The sequence below is a fragment of the Piliocolobus tephrosceles genome, chromosome 5 (genome assembly GCF_002776525.5).
Source record: "Piliocolobus tephrosceles isolate RC106 chromosome 5, ASM277652v3, whole genome shotgun sequence".
Taxonomy (NCBI): Eukaryota; Metazoa; Chordata; class Mammalia; order Primates; family Cercopithecidae; genus Piliocolobus; species Piliocolobus tephrosceles.
This window is the reverse complement of record NC_045438.1, coordinates 66858046-66871778: the sequence shown is the minus strand read 5'-3', so window position 1 is coordinate 66871778 and position 13733 is coordinate 66858046. Positions and strand designations below refer to the sequence as shown.

Genomic DNA, 13733 nt, shown 5'->3' with positions numbered 1-13733 from the left:
GTCATTCACAATAAAAAGCAGGAAAAAGATGAATCAACTGCAGATTTGATAAACCTATTTAAAACTGAATTCTTATCTGTATTCCAGATTGGAAGATAAACTGACAGTGTTTCTAGGATCAGATTTTCAAAATTGTATTTCTCGTACAGATCAATTTTCTACCCACAGCTATAATCAGGAATGGATAAAGGCTATATAGACAGCAGCTCTGTTTGTGTCTGTCTATAAAATATGACACCAGATCACTCACCTTCCCAGTCGAGATGCTCAGGGTCTTGAAGGAATGTATTAACAGATCACACAAAGAGGAGCACTCTGTGGCTCATTTAGCCATGTTTATTTGGCCCTTCTCCTTCTCCTGGCTGGTCTATTTTATCAGCTACACCACCAAGGAGGCAGCACCATTAAAAGAGGTTCTTGGTCACAGTGTTGACTAACCATGCAGAGTAATCTGTGCTGCAGTATTCACATCCAAATGATAATATGCCTCACAGAATGAATGAAGAAATGACAGACAGCCTGGGACATACTCTTTTCAAGTCACCTATGGGGTAAATATAAACCCCAGGGTCAAGTGGAATCAAAAGTAACATTATCCTAAAGTAACTGAAAATGAAAATAAAGTGTAATAGAATCAAAAATGTGGCTTCTATTACGCACCATTAGAATGCTTTCCATTCATCCACAAATCTCTCCAGAGTCTGCTTTTTACAGTGGTAGGTCATTGTTGGCAACACTGCCAAGAGCCTGATCAAAATGTGAGAACATCTGTCACATTCTCATTGCATGTCAAAGCTCTGCTGCATACATACACTTGAATCTAAACCACGGCAAAACAGATTTTAAGCCATACAAGTCAATGCTTTGTGACAATGCTGTTGTGACATCATATTGTGTTTCAAAGGCACCTTTTACACAATGAAAGAATTCTATTTTAATAACAGTACAACATGTACGAGGTACATAATCAGTAGATAAAAGATCTATCGGCATTATACATAGGGCAAAGTTGCATTTGCTAAATATGGAAACGAAGAGCAACGCATTAAAATCTGTACTGTCCAGTTACTGTTTAAATATTTACTATGAGTCTTTTTATTCCTCATATTACAGCAGTACAAAAATTGTGAGTATTTAAGAGGCTCAACGCCAGGAAGTTTTCTTTGGGAAGTGGAGAGCCAGGTACAGGGAAATTCTGGGAGTGTTCCATTGCCACAGGCACCTGGGGGTGCCTCAGTGCATGTTCTCCTCAGTTTAACCTGGACATTCCAGGCTGCTATGCATGTGGCTGGTAGATTTGTATTCCACAGAGGCACTTGCTTAGCTGTCATGTTTTATCTTTTCATTTGTAAATGAAAACAGTACATATTAGGTGGTAACTAGCCTGTCATCTATAAAGAATATTACCATTATCAGAACAGAAAAAAAAAAAAAAGCCATTGAATAGGGGAAATACTCCAATCACACTAAGTGGTAAGAGGTATTTCTGGGATGGTTCCAAGATGACCAAATAGGAACAGCTTCAGTCTACAGCTCCCAGCGTGAGCAATGCAGAAGACGGGTGATTTCTACATTTCCAACTGAGGTACTGGGTTCATCTCACTGGGGCTTGTCAGACAGTGGGGGCAGGACAGTGAGTGCAGCCAACTGAGCGTGAGCCGAAGCAGGGCGAGGCATCGTCTCACCTGGGAAGCGCAAGGGGTCAGGGAATTCCCTTTCCTAGCCAAGGGAAGTGGTGACAGACGGCACCTGGAAAATCAGGTCACTCCCACTCTAATACTGCCCTTCTCCAACGGTCTTAGCAAACGGCACACCAGAAGATTATATCCTGTGCCTGGCTTGGAGGGTCCCACGCCCACGGAGTCTTGCTCACAGAGCCTCGCTCATTGCTAGCACAGCAGTCTGAGATCTAACTGCAAGGCGGCAGTGAGGCTTGGGGAGGGGCACCTGCCACTGCTGAGGCTTCAGCAGGTAAACAAAGCGCCGGAAAGCTCCATCTGGTGGAGGCAGCACAAGGAGGCCTGTCTGCCTCTGTAGACTCCACCTCTGGGGACAGGGCATAGCCAAACAAAAGGCAGAAGAAACCACTGCAGACTTAAATGTCCCTGTCTGACAGCTTTGAAGAAAGTAGTGGTTCTCCCAGCACAGAGTCTGATATCTGACAACAGACAGACTGCCTCCTAAAATGGGTCCCTGATCCCCGAGTAGCCTAACTAGGAGGCACCTCCCAGTAGGGGCGGACTGACACCTCACATGGCCAGGTACCCCTCTAAGACGAAGCTTCCAGAGGAACGATCAGGCAGCAACATTTGCTGTTCAACAATATTCACTCTTATGCAGCCTCCACTGCTGGTATCCAGGCAAACAGGGTCTGGAGTGGACCTCCAGCAAACTCTTAATGGACCTGCAGCTGAGGGTCCTGACTGTTAGAAAGAAAACTCACAAACAGAAAGGATATCCACACCAAAACCCCACCTGTAAGTCACCATCATCAAAGACCAAAGGTAGATAAAACCACAAAGATGGGGAAAAAACAGAGAAGAAAAGCTGAAAATTCTAAAAATCAGAGGCCTCCCCCGCTCCAAAGGAACGCAGCTCCTCGCCAGCAACAGAACAAAGCTGGATGGAGAATGACTTTGACGAGTTGAGAGAAGACAGCTTCAGATGATCAAACTTCTCCGAGCTAAAGGAGGAAGTTTGAATCCATCGCAAAGAAGCTAAAAACCTTGAAAAATGTTTAGATGAAAGGTTAACTAAAATAACCAGTGTAGAGAAGTCCTTAAATGACGTGATGGAGCTGAAAAGCATGGCACGAGAACTACGTGACAAATGCACAAGCTTCAGTAGCCAATTTGATCACCTAGGAGAATGGGTATCAGTGACTGAATGTCAAATGAATGAAAGGAAGCGAGAAGAGAAGTTCAGAGAAAAAAAGAGTACAAAGAAACGAATAAAGCCTCCAAGAAACATGGGACTATGTGAAAAGACAAAATCTACATCTGACTGGTCTCCCTGAAAGTGATGGGGGGAATGGAACCAAATTGGAAAACACTCTGCAGGATATTATCCAGGAGAACTTCCCCAACCTAGCAAGGCAGGCCAATATTCAAATTCAGGAAATACAGAGAATGCCAAAAAGATACTCCTCGAGAAGAGCAACTCCAAGACACATAATTGTGAGATTCACCAAAGTTGAAATGAAGGAAAAAATTTTGGGGGCAGCCAGAGAGAAAGGTCGGGTTACACACAAAGGGAAGCCCATCAGACTAACAGTAGATCTTTCGGCAGAAACTCTCCAAGCCAGAAGAGAGTGGGGGCCAATATTCAACATTCTAAAAGAAAGGAATTTTCAACTCAGAATGTCATATCCAGCCAAACTAAGTTTCATAAGTGAAGGATAAATAAAATCCTTTACAGACAAGCAAATGCTGAGAGATTTTGTCACCACCAGGCCTGCCCTACAAGAGCTCCTGAAGGAAGCATGAAACATGGAAAGGAACAACCAGTACCAGCCACTGCAAAAACATGCCAAATTGTAAAGACCATCGATGCTAGGAAGAAACTGCATCAACTAACGAGCAAAATGACCAGCTGACATCATGATGACAGGATCAAATTCACACATAACAGTATTAACCTTAAATGTAAATGGGCTAAATGCTCCAATTAAAAGACACAGACTGGCAAATTGAATAAAGAGTCAAGACCCATCAGTGTGCTGTATTCAGGAGACCCTTCTCACATGCAGAGACACACATACGCTCAAAATAAAGGGATGGAGGAAGATCTACCAAGCAAATGGAAAGCAGAAAAAGGCAGGGGTTGCAATCCTAGTCTCTGATAAGACAGACTTTAAACCAACAAAGATCAGAAGAGACAAAGAAGGCCATTATATAATGGTAAAGGGATTAATTCAACAAGAAGAACTAACTGTCCTAAATATATACGCACCCAACACAGGAGCACCCAGATTCATAAAGCAAGTCCTTACAGACTTACAAACAGACTCATACTTCCACACAATAATAATGGGAGGCTTTAACACCCCACTGTCAACATTAGACAGATCAATGAGACAGAAGGTTAACAAGGATATCCAGGAATTGAACTCAGCTCTGCACCAAGCAGACCTAATAGACATCTACAGAACTCTCCACCACAAATCAACAGAATATACATTCTTCTCAGCACCACATCGCACTTATTCCAAAACTGACCATAGTAAAGCACTCCTCAGCAAATGTAAAAGAACAGAAATGATCAAAAACTGTCTCTCAGACCACAGTGCAATCAAACTAGAACTCAGGACTAAGAAACTCACTCAAAACCACTCAACTACATGGAAACGGAACAACCTGCTCCTGCGTGACTCCTGGGTACATAACAAAAGGAAGAAATAAAGATGTTTTTTGAAACCAATGAGAACAAAGACACAACGTACCAGAATCTTTGGGACACATTTAAAGCAGTGTGAAGAGGGAAATTTATAGCACTAAATGCCCACAAGAGAAAGCAGGAAAGATCTAAAATTGACACCCTAACATCACAATTAAAAGAACTAGAGAAGCAAGAGCAAACACATTCAAAAGCTAGCAGAAGGCAAGAAATAACTAAGATCAGAGCAGAACTGAAGGAGATAGAGACATACAAAACCCTTCAAAAAAATCAGTGAATCCAGAGCTGGTTTTTTGAAAAGATCAACAAAATTGATAGATGGCTAGCAAGACTAATAAAGAAAAGAGAAAAGAATTAAATAGACGCAATAAAAAATGATAAAGGGGATATCACTACTGATCCCACAGAAGTACAAACTACCATCAGAGAATAGTATAGTATAAACACCTCTACGCAAATAAACCAGAAAATCTAGAAGAAATGGATAAATTCCTGGACACATACATCCTCCCAAGACTCAACCAGGAAGAAGTTGAATCCCTGAATAGACCAATAACAGGCTCTGAAATTGAGGCAATAATTAATAGCCAACCAACCAAAAAAAGTCCAGAACCAGACAGACTCACAGCCAAATTCTACCAGAGGTATACAAGGAGGAGCTGGTACCATTCCTTCTGAAACTATTCCAAACAACAGAAAAAGAGGGAATCCACCCTAACTCATTTTATGAGGCCAACATCATCCTGATACCAAAGCCTGGCAGAGAGACAACAAAAAAAGAGAATTTTAGACCAATATCCCTGATGAACATCAATGCAAAAATCCTCAATAAAATACTGGTAAACCGAATCGAGCAGCACATCAAAAAGTTTATTCACCATGATCAAGTGGGCTTCATCCCTGGGATGCAAGGCTGGTTCAACATAGGCAAATCAATAAATGTAATCCAGCATATAAACAGAACCAAAGACAAAAACCACATTATCTCAATAAATGCAGAAAAGGACTTTCACAAAATTCAACAGCCCTTCATGCTAAAAACTCAATAAATTCGGTATTGATGGGATGTATCTCAAAATAGTAAGAGCTATTTATGACAAACCCACAGCCAATATCATAGTGAATGGGCAAAAACTGGAAGCATTCCCTTTGAAAACTGGCACAAGACAGGGATGCCCTCTCTCTCCACTCCTATTCAACAGTGTTGGAAGTTCTGGCCAGGGCAGTCAGGTAGGAAAAAGAAATAAAGGGTATTCAATGAGGAAAAGAGGAAGTCAAATTGTCCCTGTTTGCAGATGACACGATTGTATATTTAGAAAACCCCATCATCTCAGCACAAAACCTCCTTAAGCTGATAAGCAACTTCACTAAAGTCTCAGGATACAAAATCAATGTGCAAAAATCACAAGCATTCTTATACACCAATAACAGACAAACAGAGAGCCAAATCATGAGTGAACTCCCATTCACAATTGCTTCAAAGAGAATAAAATACCTAGGAATCCAACTTACAAGGGATGTGAAGGACCTCTTCAAGGAAAACTACAAACCACTGGTCAACAAAATAAAAGAGAACACAAACAAATGGAAGAAAATTCCATGCTCATGGATAGGAAGAATCAATATTGTGAAAATGGCCATACTGCCCAAGGTAATTTATAGATTCAATGTCATCCCCATCAAGCTACCAATGCCTTTCTTCACAGAAGTGGGAAAAACTACTTTAAAGTTCATATGGAACTAAAAAAGAGCTCACATTGCTAAGACAATCCTAAGCCAAAAGAACAAAGCTGGAGGCATCACGCTACCTGACTTCAAACTATACTACAAGGCTACAGTAACTGAAACAGCATGGTACTGGTACCAAAACACAGATATACACCAGTGGAACAGAACAGAGCCCTCAGAAATAACACCAAACATCTACAGCCATCTGATCTTTGACAAATCTGACAAAAACAAGGAATGGGGAAAAGATTCTCTATTTAATAAACGGTGCTGGGAAAACTGGCTAGCCATATGTAGAAAGCTGAAACTGGATCCCTTCCTTATACCTTACATAAAAATCAATTCAAGATGGATTAAAGACTTAAATGTTAGATCTAAAACCATAAAAACCCTAGAAGAAAACCTAGGCAATACCATTCAGGACATAGGCATGGGCAAGGACTTCATGTCTAAAACACCAAAAGCAATGGCAACAAAAGCCAAAATTGACAAATGGAATCTAATTAAACTGAAGAGCTTCTGCACAGCAAAAAAAAACTACCATCAGAGTGAACAGGCAACCTACAGAATGGGAGAAAATTTTTGCCATCTACTCATCTGAAAAAGGGCTAATATCCAGAATCTACAAAGAACTCAAATTTACAAGAAAAAAACAACCCCATCAAAAAGTGGGCAAAGGATATGAACAGATGCTTCTCAAAAGAAGACATTTATGCAGCCAACAGACACATGAAAAAATGCTCATCATCACTCGTCATCAGAGAAATGCAAATCAAAACCACAATGAGATACCATCTCACACCAGTTAGAATGGCGATCATTAAAAAAATCAGGAAACAACAGGTGCTGGAGAGGATGTGGAGAAACAGGAACACTTTTACACTCTTGGTGGGACTGTAAACTAGTTCAACCATTATGGAAGACAGTGTGGCGATTCCTCAGGGATCTAGAACTAGAAATACCATTTGATCCAGCCATCCCATTACTGGGTATATACCCAAAGGACTATAAATCATGCTGCTATAAAGACACATGCACACGTATGTTTATTGTGTTACTATTCACAACAGCAAAGACTTGGAACCAACCCAAATGTCCATCAATGATAGGCTGGATTAAGAAAATGTGGCACATATACACCATGGAATACTATGCAGCCATAAAAAAGGATGAGTTCATGTCCTTTGTGGGGACATGGATGAAGCTGGAAATCATCATTCTGAGCAAACTATCACAAGGACAAAAAACCAAACACTGCATGTTCGCACTCATAGGTGGGAATTGAACAATGAGATCACTTGGACACAGGAAAGGGAACATCACACACCGGGGCCTCTCGTGGGGTAGGGAGAGGGGGGAGGGATAGCATTAGGAGATATACCTAATGTAAATGATGAGTTAATGGGTGCAGCACACCAACATGGCACATGTATACATATGTAACAAACCTGCACGTTGTGCACATGTGCTCTAGAACTTAACCTATTAAAAAAAAAAAAAGAGGTATTTCCCTGGAAGAAGCATCCTCCCTGGCAGCTGTCATTATTATAGGGGTCCTTCCCTTCCCCACACTCCAAAGGCAGTTAAACACTTGGGTATTAAATGTTTGTGGGAAGCGGAAAACAGAAGAAAGCAGTGTCTTGTTTCACACAGAGCTGAGCCCCCTCATAGGCATGAGAAGATCAGGATCTCTCTTGGGCAACCCTACCCTATCCTACCTAGGGTAGCTGAGACTGTGCTCTCGAGAGCAGAGTAGAGAACACTTGCTGGGTGCTGCCTGGGTGTCCCTGGCATTCCTGTTAGGAGAGGCACACCTATCCTTGCTGGGGATACCCAGGCAAGGACCAGAACTTGGCCTTGAAAAGACCAAATGTCATAGCTGATAGGGACACATTTTCTACAAATTAGAGAAAAGAAAAAAGAGCAAAGAATGCCAGACTAAAAGTGAACTGATGTTAAAAGACTGATATAGGATGAGGGTGAATTTACGAAACATGAAAATACCAGAGAGGGGCTACAGGCCCCTACAGGATCTCACTCCAGGCAGTGGCTCACTGTGAAAACAAAACTAACAAGAAGCCAGATAAACAGGAAACTAAAAGTCTGTTGTATTTAGTTCTAATGTTGATCGAAAAAAATAGATTATATTCTACTGCCAGTTCTTTAATATACCTTCTCTGTTAATAATCCCACAGGAATCCTAAAAAACAGATACTACCAATCTCTACTCTACAGTTGAAAAAACCGGCAGAAAGGTTAAATGACTTGCCCCAGGTGGATTTCAGGCCTGTCTGACAGAGCTTCTTCACCCTGTATGTCTTCTTGGCCCTGTTTGTCTATCAAGTATGTTGTGCTTTTAAATGCTATTTACATAGATGAAGATTCTGCAAACTTTTTCTTCAAGGGCAAATATTAAGTATTTTAGGCCTTCTGGACCATACAGTTTCTGCTGCAACCACTCTTAAGTGCTAAAGCAACCACAGGCAATATGTAAACAAATGGGCATGTGTTCTCCAATAAAACAGAAGGCCAGTGTGCCAAATGCTGATATAGAACAGGGGCTGACAAATCATAGTTCTACACCAAATCCAGCCCACCACCTGTTTTTGTAAACAAAGCTTTATTCATGATCTAGATGTAGCCTATCATCTAGAGCATTTCTAGCCAACTGAAGGGTAATTCACCAAGCTATAATAATGCCCTAGTTTCACAGAAACATTGTGGGGAACATCCAGAGCTCTTTGTTCTAATCTTTCTTCACAAATAATGTTCTGATTCCTAATCTGTGACCTGTGTGGTCCGGCCCTCCAGGTGGGAGGGCCTTGATAAACACCTCGTGCCCTACTGGTGACCTCTCATTGCAAAGGAACAGAGACATTCTTCATCATCATCAATCAACCAGTGATTCAATTTCTGGAAGACTCAGTACCCTTGGGGAGCTGAAAAAAACAAAAAAGGAGATTCTTAACCTGAAAAGACGGTGGCCAAAGACGAAGCTTGTGGTGACATGACAATTAATTAATTTATTCATTCAAATGTTTTATTGTCTACTCTGTGCCATGCAGAAATGCACATGAACTTCAGACTAAAAACACTGACTCACAGCACTTAAGTCAATACTTTACATAGAGCAAATCCCCACGTTATTTACAATGCCAAAAGACCTGAGCTAGAACACAACCCATATTCAAGCAAGCAGATCGACACAGACAGAAATGTTGCAATAGGAGCCCCAGTACAAAGAACTCCAGCTTCCTGTCCGAGAGTAGCAGCCACAGGAGCAGAAACTGCAGGCTATGGGAGGGCAGGGACTACGCCAGCTCACTGCTGAATCCTGAGTGCCTGGCTCAATGACCGTCAACAGTGGGGGCTACAAAATACTTGTCTGTATTACCATGAATTACCTCCACCGCTTCTGATAAGCTGCAGTGTGAATGGCCAGCCTGAAAGTCAGACTTCCTAACTCTCACATTAACGAGATCTTATTCTCCATACCTGGACTGTCTGGTAATCAGAAGCATCAATTCCTTTTACGGTCACCTCTCGGAAAACTCTTGGCTCCAGTTCCTCTTTGGTAAGATCACAGTGATAAATGATACCTAAAAAGTAGAAGAAGGCTTGGTTTAGTCTACGGAACTCACTAGATGCAAAGGGGACAAGGATCACAAACCACAACCAAATGCCAGTAATAGCAAGAGAGGAGTATTTGTCAGGGACTTGGTTAATCCCTACCACAGTCGAAGGCTCACTGCAGACAAGTGCTTAGAACAGAGTCTGGCATGTAAGGGGTGCTATGTAAGTGTTCATCCTCATCATCACCATCTCATGCAGCCTTCTTTTTTACAACACTAGTAAGTGTATACATTTTAGAAGATTCTAATGCATTCTGTGAATATGAGAAAAGGTGAGAAACCTAATTGTGGAACTTTAACTGGTCTTCCCCAAGCTGGGTCACTTAGGAATTCAGGTCAAAAAAAATGGTAGACTTCATCTAGCGCCATTTGACCTGGGAGGTCACTGACAAAAAACTTAAGTGATTTGCCCAGGGTCAAGAGCCAGTCGGGGTCTCTTGATAAACACTCTGGGGCTCCTGCTACCTGACACCTACCTCTCTGTGGACACTCATGTGGACAGCAATCACGGACCAAAGACGATCAGTAGGTATTACAAAATTGCTTTTCTAATTTGGATGATCCCAGTAATTGTGCACAACACAAAATGACTACTATACATACTAAGAATTCCAGCTTACGTAACACTAATTAAACATTTCCCGAATTTAATGCTACTACTTTCTACCATTTAAGAACTAAATCAAAGAAATAATAAGACAAGTCATTAATGTTTGAAAACAATGACACTGCTGTGGTTTATCAAACAGAATTAGTCATCCACAGAGTGGCTGGTGTGGAAATAGCACCTCCCCACATAATACTTTAAACATATGCTGTCAAGTATATGAAAAATCGATTTAGTGATCCCATCAGTACTTGCTGGAAAACCAAAAACCAAACAGTACTCCCACAGGGCACATTTAAATGGAATAATCATTATTAAAATGTCAGTCCTTTCTTCTCGACTCCTCTGTGTATGCACTTCACTAACAGCTGGGAAACAACCTGCTGCCCCCGGCTGGAAAGGAGTAATACATTTAGATCAGTGAACAGCACAGCCGCCAATCCTTATGTATGTTGTCTCAATTCTCATGATTACAGACAAACTGTTTTAAGGTTACCATAACAGGGTATAAGACAGTAAGATGTGTAACATGACTCAAGTATTGACTTTGTTAGTTGAAGTTACACTTGGATATTTGTTAGAATATACCTTTATATATACTTCCAGTTGCATTCTGTGAGCATGCATTCTAATTTACCAGATATACTGAACACTGTACTTGCCTAAATCCATGTAATCTTGAGGGTAAAAGGTTATCTCTTGTGGTATGTTTTAATTTTTAAGAGCTTCTTGATCAGTACCTGGTGCCCCCCACAAACACAAAAAGCATGTGAATCTTTGAAAAAAAGGACAAATCAACAACAACAACAACAAAGACAGCGTGCAGACCAAGCATGTGCCATTTGAGCACCTGCCTCACCCTGGCATCACCATGACCTGTAGTACAGCAAATGACAAAGGCCTAGGTAGCCAAAATTCCCAGCTCTGCAAGTTGCTAGCTCAGTGACCTGAGACAAGGCTCCAAAGTTCTGTAGTGAAAGACAATGAGTAGGAAATAGACTCTAAACGCCTATTTATCTAGAAAGGTTGAGACATCAAATCTAACCTCAGAATGAAATAAATATGCAACAGGGGCTGGTTACTGTTCATGAAAAGAGTTTCAAATGCCTGACCTCCCTATTCTTCTGTCCTGTGCACCAGAAGTGGTGCCTTGAAGGAGGCTGTGTTAAACCTGGAGGTATTGGCACTTAACATATTTTATCGATACTTTCTATTTACAGATCCATCTAGGTTAGCCCCTTGCATATTCACAGCATAATGTGAATCCCTATAATCTAATGATGCTTTGTGTCCCATCTGATTTGGCTCACAGAGGATAAGAACAAGGAAGGTGGGGTTTGAAGAAAACATCCTAGAATCATAAACCAGAGTTGGTCAGGTGATCGCTAGGAAATAAACTTCAAAGTTTAAGGCTGAAAAAAGAGAACTGAACTATGGAAGTCCCTTAAGGCCAGGGAGGTATCTGGACTTGAGAAGGAGGCAGGGAGATCAGCTGGTATGTTCCCAGTGTAATCTGAAATAAATGTACGGAGAAGCAGGAGTAGTCAGGAGAAAGAGACAACTCTAGGAGAAGCCACCAAAACAAGAATCAGGGGATCCGAAAAGTCACGTATGTAAAAAGGCGGCACACTTTGTAACCCACAGAGATTTTGTTTTAACTGATTTTAGGTTGGGTTTTAACATTATTAAAAGAACGAAAGAAAAACAAGTCTCAAAAAGTTTAGACTTTCACTGATAATCCCTGTAAGGCTTTTCTATGATTTCTCACCCTTGACTCCCAGAGCCATGCATATGGGACTGCTCTACGAGATTATCACAACACGCAGGTCTGGAGCTCACCCCAGGCAACTCTCCAAGGTTCCACAAGTACACAGTTCACAGGTTCAACCACTAAGTGGTTTGAACCACAGGGAATAAGTGCACTGTGCTCTAACCTGCTACGGCTGCCTGTTTTCTTCCAAATGTGACTCAAGGTGCCAAAATAAGTCATAAGTGGCTTGGGCTCAAGATGTGTTTCACCATGTACCTCCAAGGAAAACAAAGTCAGCTGGTGTGCACCTGCCAGAGGTACCACATGTCTGCAGCAGGAAGCTGGAGCTGCAGTTATTTGTGACCCTGGGGCTTTCCATATAATTGAGTGCCTCTGCTCTTTACTGTAGTAGTGAACAGCTAGCCTTCAGACACCAGTGCAAGACTACTTGTGAGCTGATATGTATATACACACACTGACAATCCATGCTTTCGTGAGATCTAATCTAATTATCTGATGGCTGTTTTTGCATTTGGTCTCACAAGATCTGAGTGTGGAAGCCCCATTCTCTGGTTTTAGAAACCAAATTGCATTCGGGAGAGAAAAGAGAAAAATGGAGGCAAAACTAGTAAAAGGAGACAGACAAAGCTTGGTCAGAAAATTAAAGCTTGGTCAGAAAATGCCTGGCAGTACAGAACGAGGAACACACTTCTCTTTTCAAATTTCACAGCCACAGTCATGGATAATATTTCATTGCTTGGCACAGAACCTAACATTTTACACTTTCTTCCCCAGGTAATGATGAGCTTGTTCCTGACATATATGGTCACATGCGGTCACTGAAGGAGGTTTACAGGCCTTTGGGGACTCCAGCTTTTATTAAGAGCAGGTGAGTCACCCTCACTGCCCTCCTCATTGTCCTTTATCCATTTAAACTGTTTAAGATACAAAATTTTCCAAAGTAAAACTTCTGTATCCAGTGTAAATTTGAGGAAATAAACTGTGGGTACTGCACCAGTGGGTTAAGAATGGCTATCTAGAAGAAATGATTTTCCTCATCTGTCCACTGGCTGCTGCTGTACTCCAGGTTCTAGGCGGAAGAGGGAATGGGGGAAGGTGCAGGACACCCTGAAGTCGAATTCTTGAACAGTCGCTTCCTGGCTTCTGGCCCTTGCGCGGTTTCCACATTCTTGTGGGTGCTTTTCCTAGTTTCTCTTGATCCACTGCAAGGTGCTTGGGAAAGTAAAGTCTGCTAGGTTTTCAAGGTATACTATCAGACCTATTTATAGAACATTATTCTTTTGGTTTTAATAACCCTGACAGCAACCTGCCACCACAATAAGATTCCTTATGGATTGCCTGCTCTGTGACTCAGAGGCTCAAAATAAAAGTGCCGAGACATCACTGTCAACTGGCCAAATCCCAAGAGGCGGTCGGGGCCACTTGAGCACCTGCCTTGTTCTCCCCTAAGACTGCTTTTTTTGTCTAATGACCAAACGATTGCAGCAAAACTGAGTGGGACAAAAAGCACTTTGGAGGAGTTCAACATATGTGCATAAGGAAAGTGCAGACTGTTTTTCAGCCAGATTGCTTTTAGGAAAGGGTCTGCCTGGTCAATTGC

At 41.7% G+C, this 13733-nt stretch overlaps 1 protein-coding gene across 2 annotated transcripts in view; it reads right to left on the bottom strand.

The window, feature by feature from the left end:
- The window catches only part of PREP (prolyl endopeptidase), a 133370-nt gene that overhangs the window by 44097 nt on the left and 75540 nt on the right, over positions 1–13733 (bottom strand). For both annotated transcript variants that reach the window (XM_026454413.2, XM_026454414.1), the window contains exon 10: positions 9619–9722. In XM_026454413.2, coding sequence (XP_026310198.1) covers positions 9619–9722 — 104 coding nt within the window. The remainder of the gene's footprint in view (positions 1–9618; positions 9723–13733) is intronic.